This window comes from Tinamus guttatus, unplaced genomic scaffold (assembly GCF_059628265.1).
Source record: "Tinamus guttatus ecotype Peru unplaced genomic scaffold, ASM5962826v1 Tinamus_guttatus_pri_ptg000134l, whole genome shotgun sequence".
Classification (NCBI taxonomy): Eukaryota; Metazoa; Chordata; class Aves; order Tinamiformes; family Tinamidae; genus Tinamus; species Tinamus guttatus.
This window is the reverse complement of record NW_028288668.1, coordinates 499,138-512,014: the sequence shown is the minus strand read 5'-3', so window position 1 is coordinate 512,014 and position 12,877 is coordinate 499,138. Positions and strand designations below refer to the sequence as shown.

General features: G+C 41.1%; 1 protein-coding gene across 4 annotated transcripts; it reads right to left on the bottom strand.

Moving 5' to 3' along the window:
* Window positions 1-667: 667 nt before the first annotated feature.
* Window positions 668-10,827, bottom strand: NIPA2 (NIPA magnesium transporter 2). Of its 4 annotated transcripts, none has more exons than XM_088521820.1 (7): window positions 10,765-10,827; window positions 5,861-5,921; window positions 5,294-5,517; window positions 3,835-3,891; window positions 3,305-3,395; window positions 2,547-2,707; window positions 668-1,655 (listed from the first exon to the last, which is right to left on the bottom strand). In XM_088521820.1, exons 3-7 carry the CDS (start codon window positions 5,430-5,432, stop codon window positions 1,018-1,020), a joined length of 1,086 nt encoding a protein of 361 aa, XP_088377946.1. In that variant the 5' UTR covers window positions 5,433-5,517; window positions 5,861-5,921; window positions 10,765-10,827; the 3' UTR covers window positions 668-1,017. The 4 variants fall into 4 exon arrangements, with proteins under 4 accessions (XP_088377946.1, XP_088377950.1, XP_088377948.1 ...); XM_088521824.1 differs by having other exon boundaries at window positions 5,294-5,482; window positions 10,765-10,805; XM_088521822.1 differs by lacking the exon at window positions 5,861-5,921 and having other exon boundaries at window positions 5,294-5,510; window positions 10,765-10,780.
* Between the last annotated feature and the right edge of the window lie 2,050 nt (window positions 10,828-12,877).

Here is a 12,877-nt window from a genome sequence, read left to right as displayed (position 1 = left end):
TTCAAAGGTGGATAATTCTTTTCCTTTCAACAGGATATTAGACTGAAAATGTTAAGCCTTTGAATACAGGAGTAGATTAAGCCATGTTTATGAACTGCTGTAACAAAATCAGGTTTGAGAGCAGCTCCTTGCCCTCCCATACACACCCCTATTACTTGTTTTAGTTCATGTGCTGCTGGAGCTCAAATCATCTGCTACAACATAAAGAGCCCCTGCCAGGTGAGGCACTCGACTGCCCCTCTGCTAGGTGGCCGCTGTGGAGCTGAAGTGGCACCAGGGGCTCACTGAGGTTTCTCCCTTTGTCCCTGCCCTCATCAGGGGCTGTTTCTGCCCCGCTCACATCTCTGCTCTTGTAGCACCGGGCATGAAACTCCAAGCTCCCCCCTCAGCCCTGCAAGCAGGGCAGGAGCCACTGCTGTGCTGCTCACCTCACCCAGCCCCTTGAACTAGGCAAAGAAGGGCTTGGTTGTTGGGAGTCCTGTAAACCCTCCCATTTTAAATACACAGCTTTATATGTTGCAGGTAGTGCTATCCTAATCTTTGTCTTGCTTGGCTGTAGCTTTGCCTTTCCTCCTTCACAAACTGGGACAAAGTACAGCTTCCTTTCATATGTTTGGCCTCTCTATTCATTGAGCTACAAGGCAAAAGGATAGAGGTTCGCTTCACATTTTACCACCAATGCAGAAATAAAGCAATTTATTTTGATAAAATTGTCATTAGTGCAATACATCTTTAAAACAGAAGAGTGAAATGAGTATTTACACATAACTTAAGCAATGAACCCAACTGTGGTCTGAGATCCTTTTAGTATACTAGAAGTAAAAATAAGGCAAATTAAAAATCCCATCAGTGTGTTCTTGGTCCAAACTAATCAAACTCAAAAATTAACGATTGTCTACACATACTGTTAAAAAGTACATCAGTTCCTAGATGAGCTCAGACGTTTCACAGCAGGAAAAAAACCCCCAAATCCAGAGTTACAGAGTTGTTGTTTTGCTTCTTGACACGCAGATCCTTTCAGAAGGCTGCCAGGCTTCCGTTCCTGCGGGCCGCGAGACTCTCGGGCGACTGCACTTCACCCGCACACGTAGGGCTTTCCTCGGCATGATTAAAGCAGTCGTAGGTGCCCAGCAAAGTACCGTTTGCTGCTCTCTCCTCCTTGCGCAGAGAGACGGGCAGGTTTGCCAGGGTGAAGCTAACATCTTTAAAGGCATGCAATAAAAAGATCCCCACGATAATAGTGAGAAAGCCACTGAAGGTGCCAATGATGTCATCAGCCGCCATGTGCTGCCACTCCTTGAACAAGATAGCAGAACACGTCAGAACGGATGTTGTGAAGAACACGTAATAGATGGGAGTCACTATCGACGTGTTGAATATATCCAGGGCCCTATTTAAATAGTTGATCTGCGTGCTCACGCAGACAATAAGGCTTAGCAGCAGAATCCACGACAAGGGATGCTTCAGCACTGGTTTTCCTGCAAAAAGTTCCTTTATGGTGATGCCCAAACCTTTCACGCAGGAGACTGATAAGGCTCCAATGACAGAGCAGATGGTTATGTACACCAGAATGTTGGTCTGTCCGTGACGAGGTCCCACCACAAATATGAGAATTAAAGACACAATGACAACAAGCGTTGCAAAGACCACAAAACCTGCAGTTGGGAAAAAAAACATCTTGTTACTTACATGCATGCTCAGTCAGAAGCTTTTGAGGGGTGTGCCAAGAAAGCACATGAAGCCCACACTTGACTGGCTCAACATAAGCAGAAAAACTCAGTGATTTTTTTTTTTTTTTTACTCCTCCAATATCAAAGCTGATACCCAAGTTTTTAAGCTAACGTAAGAATGAAAGGCATGTCAAACTGCCACCTGCCAGCATGGCCACTAGCAGGTTAGACAGCTACATTCCCTCCACACAGGCTCCGGGGAGGGCACAGGCTGCTGCACTCACCCCTGCTTTCCCATCATCAGGCCAGCCCTTACCATCACATTTTCTAATCTATATGCCAGACCTGTTCACATGTTTAAATTGAATATAGTCTTTGCATATATAGTGTTTTGCACGTGCGTATTTGCAAGTGTCTCTTCTTCCACCTAAGTAGCAGGTGGTCTCAAAGAGAGAGCTTCTCAGCAGACACACGTCTATGACAGAACAGACTTACTCATTTTAAGAATAGCTCACAAAGGAGCTTAGAGACTTGACACATTTCAGTTAAAATTCATATAAATATATATATCTGTAAGCAAATGCAGCAGCATGGGTGGATACTGTAATTTCAGTGGTTCACACCAAGACACTTCATTCAAAGCCAGGAAAGATCACATGCCAAGTTCCCTAAAGAATTTGTCTCAGAACTCAGGTCTCTACCTCATTTTGACCACATAAACAAAGCTGGACATGAATAAAGACATGGACTTGTCTTCCTGGAACTTGAAAGCAGTGGCAATGCAACTACAACAGAGAAATTATGGGCTGCTTAGCAAATATGCAGTATACAATTCCTGTATTACCTACACAGAGATCAAATCAACATTTTTCTTACCTGGATCACCTAATTTGTGGGACATTTCATTCAAAGTTTCTACTTCCTCCTCTTGAGGAGCATGAATCACCATCACAGTTGATCCCAGGATACTTAGCAAACACCCTATTTTTCCATGTAGATTAAGTTTTTCATTTAGAAAGTAGGATGACAGAATGGCACTAAGAAGAAAAAAAAACAAAACACATCAGCAAGCATGCAATTAGTAATACTGCATTAATTTGCTTATCATCTTGCAGGTTATTTTGGCTGCACATATCACTTGTATACTCTCATGTGAAGCTCTCAAGGAGCTGGAAAAACTATGACAAATCCACTAATTAAGCATATACTTAAAATAACTGCCTCAAGATACTTGCTATAGACAGAACAACCCCTAATATTTGGCATCTCCACAGGATATTTTTTCCTTATGCTCCTCAAACACTGCATGGATAATATTATACACTTATGTATCTAGGTACGCATAAAATGATCTTTCAAAGACAAAACTTTAGCTAGGAACAAAAATACTATCCTTCTGTAATACAAAGTGGTTTTGAAATGCAGAAGATATTTTCACAGGTCGAGGTGGAGATGCATCGCTACAACTATTTTGGAGCAGCACCACACGTCATATTTTGAGAGATTCGAAATCTGCATTCTTCACTCACAAAGAACTAACTACATCTATTGCAGCATATTTCAGTGACACACATTCCAAAGCAAGGACTTTCTTTTCTCTCTGAAATCACATCACTTTGTGTTAGATTTCTTACCTTACAAGAACACTGAGAGCTCCTAAAGGAGTCACTAATGTAGCTGGTGCAAAGGCATAGGCAGCAAAGTTGGCTACTTCGCCAGCTCCCACTGCAGAGTAATAATAATAATAATGTTAAGAAGTCTGTGAATCACAGCAAGTGCTCCCGCAGACACAAACATGTGGCAGCAACAAAGGAAAGTTTAATTACAGTGTCCAGCTAGCAGCAAAAGCAGAATATAAAGCCTCTGTTAACATATTTTGTGGAACAAAAGAGCATATGCTGGTGCAAGCCAAACAAGAAGTCTGCCTAGCTTCACTGCCCAACATGAAAGAAAAAAAAAAAAAAAAAAAAAAAAAAAAAAAGGAGAGCTTCTAATGCGAGAGAAGTTGTCAAAAATCTTCAAGGCTGCAACTATCAAATAACCAGACAGGAAGTCTATACTATACAGCAATGTTATCTTGCTCATTTCTTGTAACCACTGCTGCCATCCATGACACAGTCATTGCTTTAAATCATATAATGCAAATTATATTTTTCATACTCACTTGAAAGAAGCCCAGCCCACCACAGCCACTCTTTAAGATATGCATGGCCACCTTGACCTAAAATTGAAAGAATATTTATTACTCTTTGAAAACATACATAAGCAAACATTAACCACCGTTAATAACATTGCCAAAACAGTTTTTGTAGTTTGTGCCATAAAAAATAGACAATATTCTGCTACTTAATGTCTGCAGTGAGAGGAATTGACATCAAATCATCTTCCATCAGATGTACAGATGCCTCTAACAGTCTACTTTGAAAACTACTTATTTTATTTGTATTGGAAATGGCACTGGGGACCATATCTGCTTTACCCTGAAAGAGAATTCTTTCAGCTCTTTAACACATGAAAGTCCAAATTACATATTTCTTAAGAGATCCATTTTCTGGAAATACTGCTCAATGTGTTTGAAAATGTAATCAGCAATGTATAGTGCCATTTTCTTCCTCCAGAACAGGGAGTGTGAATTCTATCCCTTTCAGAAAAATCCACCATCTTTTAGAAGCTGAAGTGCAAGGCAGTGAATTAAAAACCTTCTCAACGACCCCAGGATACTGCAGCCATTGGTACAGGTTTCCAAGAGCACCCTATTCCCAAGCCAGTATTCTTTTGCAGTTCTGACCTCCTGTAACATTCATTCCTCTCCTTACTTATATTCTAGGAGGGTGGAGGAGCTGGTGGCTTTTAAAATCTTGACGACCTTAGGCTGAGTCTATCTCTGTGGTAGGCAGATCTGCAAATCCCTTTCTACCAGACACTGAAGCATGCATCTCCTCTACCAGATACAGAGCAGGCTATGGAAGCGTGTGAGGGAAACACGACTTCAGCAAAACAAATGGAATCAGTTCCCAAAATCGTATCAGCTACACCAAAAGTCATTTACTATTATTAAAGGCAGTTGAACAAAATAAAGCCAGAACCGTGCACAGCAGTCTGCTACAATGGGTTTTGCTGCTTTAGCTAAGTATTAACTCATCACTGAAAACACCATTTACAACCTTCCTGACTTGCTTCTTCTGAGTTTTAAGCAACTCCATTTTACCAGCTTTTCAGAAGAAATCTTAGTTCTACACATGATTTTTAGCTGTCTAAAACAATGTCCTGACACTCAAACACAGTTGCACTCTTGAAAAATCATTCTTTTGGGAATAGAGAGGGGTAGGTGAAGAGGCTCCTGGTTCAAGCTCAAGTTACAAGTACAATTCGAACTTAAGCTCGCATGCAAACAAGTATTTCTAGAAATGTTCCCAGAAGGCAAAAAAAGCAAATGAAACAGCATGCATCACACACACAGACAGGTGCATCTGACACTAGAGGACAAAGCACATCAGCTGTATGTTGTAGGTTCCTGATGCCTGCAACAAGTAAAAAAAGGTCAAAACAGGAGGAGAAATTTAATAATCCTCTGTTAAGTAATAAAGTTTGAATGACACCGAGTTTCTTGAACATGCACTTACCTGCTCTCATGGAGCCTTTCCTAGCCAACCGGAGCAGACCCTTCTTTTTCAGGATGAAGCTCCCTCCGATGAAAATGCTGGAACTCATAGCCAACACCAGCCCGATGTAGAAGTCATATCTCCCACGAGTTTGGCTCATCTCGTAAAGCTACTGACGACCGTCACATGGGTCACTGAACCGCAGAACTTCTGTTACTCAACACAAAATGGTGCAACACTGAAACCTGAACAAAATACATGTATTTGTATCATGAAAAATCTCATAGAAATACGTATTTTCTACAGGAAAAAGAACATCAACGGTTTATGGTGCACAATTCTAATGCAGGCAGACCATGCTACTGTAAGTAGCGAGAGAGGAAAGAAAAAAAAAGGGGGGGGGGGGAGAAATTTTCAGAAATCTAACAAGTCTGAACACCAGAAGGGCATCTGACCCAGAATTTTGAAACTGAAATCCCAATCAAACAAAAAGTGTTTGGAAAATATTAAAAGTTTTTCAAGTGTGATCTGTATTTTTTTATATACTCAGTTCTATATCCTGCAGATTCATACTGATAGATTACTCACATTGAAATTAGTTTATAACACAGTTTGAGGAAAACCACAGCATCTCTTCCACATAAGCCCACTAGAAAGAAAATGAAGGAGAAGATTAGAACAGGTGGTTAATCACAGAGTAGCTTCTCTCACACATACAGGCTTGAGATGCCTGCCCAGGCAGTTCTCACTACTCAAAGGGAAACCTATGAGAAAAGACATCTGTTGAACACATTTTACAAAGAATTTCAAAAATCTGCATTAAGCATCTTTTCAATTATAGCAGTTACGAGTTTACTGTTGAAAAGCTTTCATCAGGACTACTAGGATTCCAAATTTAGTCATGTGGGATGATCATCATCAACAGGCAGAAACTCATTTTTAGAATAAAAATCAAGTCTTTTTGATTCTTCACCCCTAACTTGACTAGAAAATTTACTTTAGTATATGTTTTCTTCTCAACATGCTACAAGATCATCATCTCAGATTTCATCTAAGACTTTAAGATGTCTATAAATTGTTTTTAATCTGAAAAAATCAACTGCAAATATTTTCAATCTGATTAACCTCTATAGTGTGACAGGAAATGAAAACAATTTTTAGGCTTTGATTTCAGGACAATCAATAAATATGGCTGTTTTCACCTATTCTAAAGGGAGAAAACACCTATCAATAAGTTTTACTTCCCAGAAACTCAAATCACATATGTCTGAAAATAGCATTTATTTCCTGTATACAGAAGCTTTTGATTTAAAAGGAAAAGGAGTCAAAAAACCAACACAAAACAAACCCTGAAATTCTCTTCCCCTTATATTCAAATAGTAAATTTTACTCTTATTTTGTATGAAAAAAGGCAAAAGTGAAAATACTAATGAAGGGCAAATGTCTGCTTTCATTTTCTTGTGATTTCTTTTTTTTTTTTTAATTACACATAGATTCTTGTATCATATAAGAATACCAAATTAATATCAAAAGACGAATTCTTCATGTGGGAGACAGACTAGAACAAGTCACCTCAGTAACTGCATCAAGTAGTTCCCTTTCTTAAAGCAAGGAGAGAGAGAGAGAGAGAGAGAGGAGAGAGAAAGAGAGAGAGGAGGAGAGACCTTTGAAACTGTTTTCTTTACCACCCTTTCCGGCAGTTACAAGTCACACCACTTAAGCAGTCAAGCTAAGAATAGTCTACTAGTTTCAGCTGATATAAAATGTGATACTGATATTACCACTGCGAGCAGGATGAACTGGAAAAGGGCTTCTTTTGCTGAGCTTTTCTACACTACTGATTTTTTCCAGTAGAAGTTACTCTAGTTACAGCACTAAGCAAGAATACTGCTACTAGTGCAGCTTTTTACTAAGGCAGAACTCACCATACTGGCAAAACTACTTTCATTTCCCCCCTTCCCCGCCTCTCTTCCCTGTCTTGCCCAACTTTGTCCATACAAAAACACTTCTGTCAGAAGTAAAGAGCTCAACTTAATTCTGCCCAGGTATCGCCACGGCTTTTAGGAGACAAGGGAACAACAGGCTGCTTTCCTCTGCATCTGATTGCAAAAGAATGAGGAAAAACTGCAAACTAACAGACAGAAGGTAATCTTGTGAATTTAAACTTAAAATTTGAGGGGTATACCCTCGAAACTATTAGTTTTACTTGCCTTCTAGTCCCAAGTCTAACATATAAAAGACTTTTTTTTGATCTGTCAACCACTTTATTGACCAGATGAACAATCTTCAAATCTTGAGCACTCTTTTGGACAAACAAAAAAAAAAATCCTAGTTCTTCAAGGTTTTTTTTTTTTGTTGTTGTTCCCTGGAAATGGTCAGTCCAATTTCTGCAAGGGCTAAAGGGCCATAATTCTGTCTAAGGTTTATAAAGAGGTCTACATTTGCTGCCCATTTGCACAGCACAGCCACAGTGAAGCCACTTCTCTGATGAGAATTGCTTCACTTTGCATATAGAGCAGATGGAGTTTGCGTTTGTGGAATGGACATGTAGAGCTGCCAAGTCAAAGCAACAGGAGACACACAAAGTTCTGCGCTTCAGGGGTAGACACAGTTTAACTACAATCCCAAAATTTAGCAAAAGAAAAAGAACTAATGTATGTTCACAAGTACCATCTAGGAAAATTCTCATTTCCAAAGGAAAGAAAATGACATGAAATGATTTCTGGAATCTGTACTCCTCTCCAGTTTCAGCTTTGGGACATGTCAGAACTGCTGTATTTCAGCAACTAGAGCCACCACAGGAGAGAAGCTGTAAGATTTAGGAGAAATAATGCTGACAGTCACTTCACTTTTATTTGGTGCAGCTTTGAAAAGGCTCTTTAACCAAGTTCACAATGGATTTAACACACAGAATACTTCATCCACTCAAGACTAGCAGCAGTTTTGTGGAAGGACAGTAGCTTAAAGCTCTGGTTTCAAAGACTTGCATAATGAGGGACCACAGCTTTCCTATCTGCACAAGGAATAGCAACTAAAATGCCTTGAATAACCATCTACTTACGAACTGCCTGTGGTCCAGCTACTACCAGGAGTCATAGCTCCCAGAAGGTGCACAACAGCATGATGAACAGCAAGGGAAGGCACTGAATTTGAGGGTCAGCTGGCAGGGAGGGATGAAGGAAAAAAACCTTGGGGCTTGGGAGGGGAAACTTCCAGGACATCAACAAGCCCAGATTAGCTAACAAAGCTTATTTTTAGGATGTAATAAGGAGTACCACAAATGGCAAATAAAGCTGCATACAAGAAACAACTTGGGCTAAATCACCAAGGAAACACTTATGCTCTTTGCTCAAAAATTCTCCTCTCCCAAAAGCAATGCACATAGATGCACAGCTCAAAAGATGCTGAATATTTATCCTACCAAATATAGACAGGCTTTCTAAATACTCAAAGCCACGAGAAAGTGATATAAGATGAAATAATATGTTATAGCAAGAGGGAGTTATCAGCTAAAGGAAAGGTCATTGCCTTTCTAAGCTGATCATTTTGTGGTGGCCATAATTACAGGCAGTAGAAGTACCACGGGGAAGTGTTCTTGTTTAGCCTACCTGGCCACCAGCCCTCACGAGTAAATCTTTTCTTCTAGAACTAGCTTAAAAATATGTTAGGCTATTTAAATGTTAGAACCCTATGTTTTCTCATCTAAACATGGACTTAAGGGCAAATGCGACAAAGTCACTGAGCTAGAAAAGACTTTCACAGGCACTTTACTTCATCTGTTGCCCAAGTGCAGCATCATTTGCTGCTGCTCCTCGTTATGGAGGATTCAGAACAGAATCTGCCATGAAATCCTCGTGAAGGAAAAGTCATGACTGTCATCCCAAATATGCCTCACTGTTTTGATACAGTTAAAAACTCTCATTATTTAATATGGCTCTTCACTTTGGCTACTGAAACCCCTTGTCTGGTCCTCCGCACCGGATTCAAAAAATATGCAAGTCCCTCTATCTCTGCAGCCAAAACTTATTTTTCTCTGCAAGACAGGAATATTGGGGCTCCTGCTGTGTGCTCCCTTCCCAATAGCCCTCACTTTTGATGAGGTGCACCCAAAGCTGTATACACTGTCTTAGCTGAGTTCTTAGCACCTCTGCCACACAGCAGAAGGCTACATTTCTTTTTATCTAGAACCAGACAGGAGGTAGTCTTAGCCTTTCCTGAGCAGCAATCTACTGCAGACTGATCTTAACTTGTAAATTAGTAAAACATCTAAAGTCTTTCCTACAGAAATATTTTTCAATAACTTTTGTCTATTCTTTATAAATAGAATCTCTATTTTCAGAGCTGTTTCCACTTCATCAGAATATTTTGCTTTTTTTCACATTGGCAACCCTCTCCTTCTCAGTGCCATCAATGAATTAGGTATTTCTTTGCCCTTTCATTCAGATCACTAATACTAAACAGCACAAGTTTCAGACATTACTTGTATGAAAGGATTTTCAAATAAAGGTCTGTTCTGACATGAAATTAGTAACACTTACTCCAGATACACCCATCCTTTTGCACAACTACAGTATTTTGCAGTACCTTTTGCGCAACCACAGTATTTTATAGCCACTTCTGGTTATTTAGAACTCCACCTTAAGCTTTAGGTTTCTAACCTTGAATTTGAGCATCTACTTAATACCCTCTTATCCATAAGGTTTCTACAGGAGAGAAGTGGGCTGAACCAACAAATTGATTTTCCACAAACACGTACGGTTTACTACTCGCCCCCTTGCTTCCCTCCACAGGCTTACAGCTACAGGAGACAGAAAAACTCCCTGACAACAGAATGCAATTCGTTGTTCAACTGCGAGTCTTTGCAAAAACTTTATACATACCAATTCTGTTCTGAAATCCAGAGGCATTTGCTTCTTAAAAAATTCAGTGGGAGGCTTCTAAAATTTAAGTAAAAATAATATTAATTGGCATTTCAATATTTCAGTGAAAAAATACATCCATAATTTCATCTTTTCAAGTGAGATCCTGCTCATTTGCATTCAAGACAAACACAAGACTCCGCACGTTGTCTCCCTATGTCTTAAAAAATGAAAAGCTTTTCTGTCCTTATAACACCTAAGTAACAAATTAGCATGATTATTAAAATTGGTCTTCCTTAGAGTTGCTCTCTCACCTGAAACCTTACAGTTCCTCCATGCCTTTTCACTTGTCAAAGAAAGTAACTTGAGAGCCTAGCAAACACCCAGAGCTTTTTAAAGCATTATTTTCGCGGTCTCCAGAGCTAGATCGATTTCCTGCTAGGCAGGAACCAGCACCACGACGTCTCCACGGCTCTGTTCGGTGCCGTACAACCCGTGAGCACCGCGGCCTGTAGTTGGGAGGCACCCGGGGCCCGGCTCATCCCGGCACTGCCCTCCCCCAACGGTCACCCGCGCCCAACGGTCACCCGTCCGGCGAGGCTGGGCCTCCCGCTGCCGCCCCTCGCCGCTCACCTGCGGCCGCCGCTCTCACATCCCCGCCGGGAGCGGCCCCGCTGCCGCCGCCGCCGCCGCGCTCGTACACAGAGGAGGGGACAGTAGCGGGGGAGGGCAGTGGGAAGGGCCGGCGCCCGCGCGCGCCGCCGCCATGAGGGGGCGGGAGGAAGAGAGGCCGGGGACGGCGCCGACGGACCGAGCCGGTAAAGGCCGCCGCTCCGCCGCGCTTCCGGCACCGCCCACCGGAAGGGGTGGGAGCGGCACTCCACCCACCCCCCGTCACGCTCCCGCCTCGGCGGCCGTTAACCCCTTCCCGCCCTCCCCGTGACGTCACCGCCTCGGCGGCCGTTAACCCCTTCCCGCCCTCCCCGTGACGTCACCGCCTCGGCGGCCGTTGCGAGCCCTACTGCGCACTCCCCCTTTCCCCAAGCTCTCTGTTGACAGAGTTCTCCATATTTTACAGAGAAAACAAACAAACAAACAAAAATCTTTTAAATCACATACTTCTTTTTTTTTTTAAACGTTCTTTGGCAAATGGTGTCTCCTTTAAATACTCATTCATATCTCACACTCTTTAATCCAGGCTCTAAAGCAGTTTAATCACACGTGAAGTGTAATTAGTATGTGTGGTTAGATACAAATATTTCTGCCCAGTTTACACTGATGGCTCTTTCATACACGCAGCTGGAATCTTGAGACTCACAGGACTCTTCAGCTTAAACATTTTCAAAAGCTGCCTTCAAATGTGCAATCTAGGCAACCTACACTCCCAAAATACTTGTGACAGCTCCACACAGATGATGTGACTTTGCTTTCCTAAATATGTATTTTATTACCAACTTTACCTCTATTTCTTTTCTTTCTCATGATTTGTGTTGGACGAGCCATGGTCTTGGAAGCGGCTGCTTCGTTTTAGTTCTTCTCAACTAGGACAGAGAAGTGATCCTGGCTTTCCCACAGAGCAAACCCATACCATGGCTCTTCCTCAACACTCCTGTCTTGAATTTCTTCCCATTAATGGAACCAGAATGGCTCCCTACTCTTATCACACATATTTCCTAGAATATATGGGTCAGTCAGAGCAAACAGATAGATTTTAGGCCTGCTTTATTCCCAAAAGCAAGACTGTATTCCCCACTTTAAGACTAATCTCATATTCATGGCATAAGCTTTGCACTTGTGCAACTTTTTAATGTACGTATGGAAACTGAGCGATATGCAGTTCCAAGTAATACACAGGAGGAGTGGCACTTCTGTCTTTTGCAAGATACAAAACCTTTAGATTCTTTGAAAAAGTTCAACAGCTGGTGAAAAGCAAGGACTCCCCAATATAGCTTTAAAATGGATTAAAATAAAACAAAACAAAAACCGATACTACCTAAAATAGTACAGTATGCACTGGAACACCCATACCTAAGTTAAAATCTTAAGGATATGATCATGACAAATGTTGAAAACACATACATATATATATTCCTGTGTTAAATGGTAATAATGCCTAAAGCAACTAAATTTATGCTGCCCTTCCTACTCTCTTCTCTTCAAAAACGCATGTTAAACAACTTAAGAGAACCCTCAAGGAAATAAACGCCTGAAAATATTAATTCCTTTAAGTATCAGAAAACCCTCTGAGGGAATTCAGTCAAGATCTGTCAATCTTAGTGCTCCCCTTCTCTCAACTCATTCTGCTTACCATTTTCTGATTTGTTCACACAAGATATTAAAGTATTAATTACAATAAACTGCACCACATACCAATCAACTTTTATTTCAAGCCAGGGGTTGTGCTCTGTAACAGAAAACATTCAAGTATCTCTGAGCAATTTGTAACAGCATAGTATTGCAGAGATGCTTTCAGAGTATCTGCGTATACTCCAAATATAAGAATGATGGTAACTTACCTAGCCTAATCTACTAATCTATGCTTGTAATATAACTCATTCAGCAGTGCAGTCCACCTTTACACTCACTGTATTTCCCAAGAGAGGTCTGGTAGGGTAGATGATTGGTGCAGGGCTCTGGGCTTTTTTTTTTTTCCACAGCTCTACTCATCTGCTATGCTTATAAACATCTCATAAGGTTTTAGCAGTACAAAGAGCAAAATGCCACGCACAAGGCCTTGGGGACCATT

Bases quoted from the DNA above. Each gene is read 5' to 3' on its own strand.
- NIPA2 (XM_088521820.1), bottom strand. From the start codon at position 5,432: ATGAGCCAAACTCGTGGGAGATATGACTTCTACATCGGGCTGGTGTTG. The intron at 3,396-3,834 runs GTGAGTATGAAA...ATTACTCTGCAG, and splicing joins GTGGGCTGGGCTTCTTTCAA to TGGGAGCTGGCGAAGTAGCC. The intron at 1,656-2,546 runs GTAAGAAAAATG...TCCCAACTGCAG, and splicing joins CCACAAATTAGGTGATCCAG to GTTTTGTGGTCTTTGCAACG.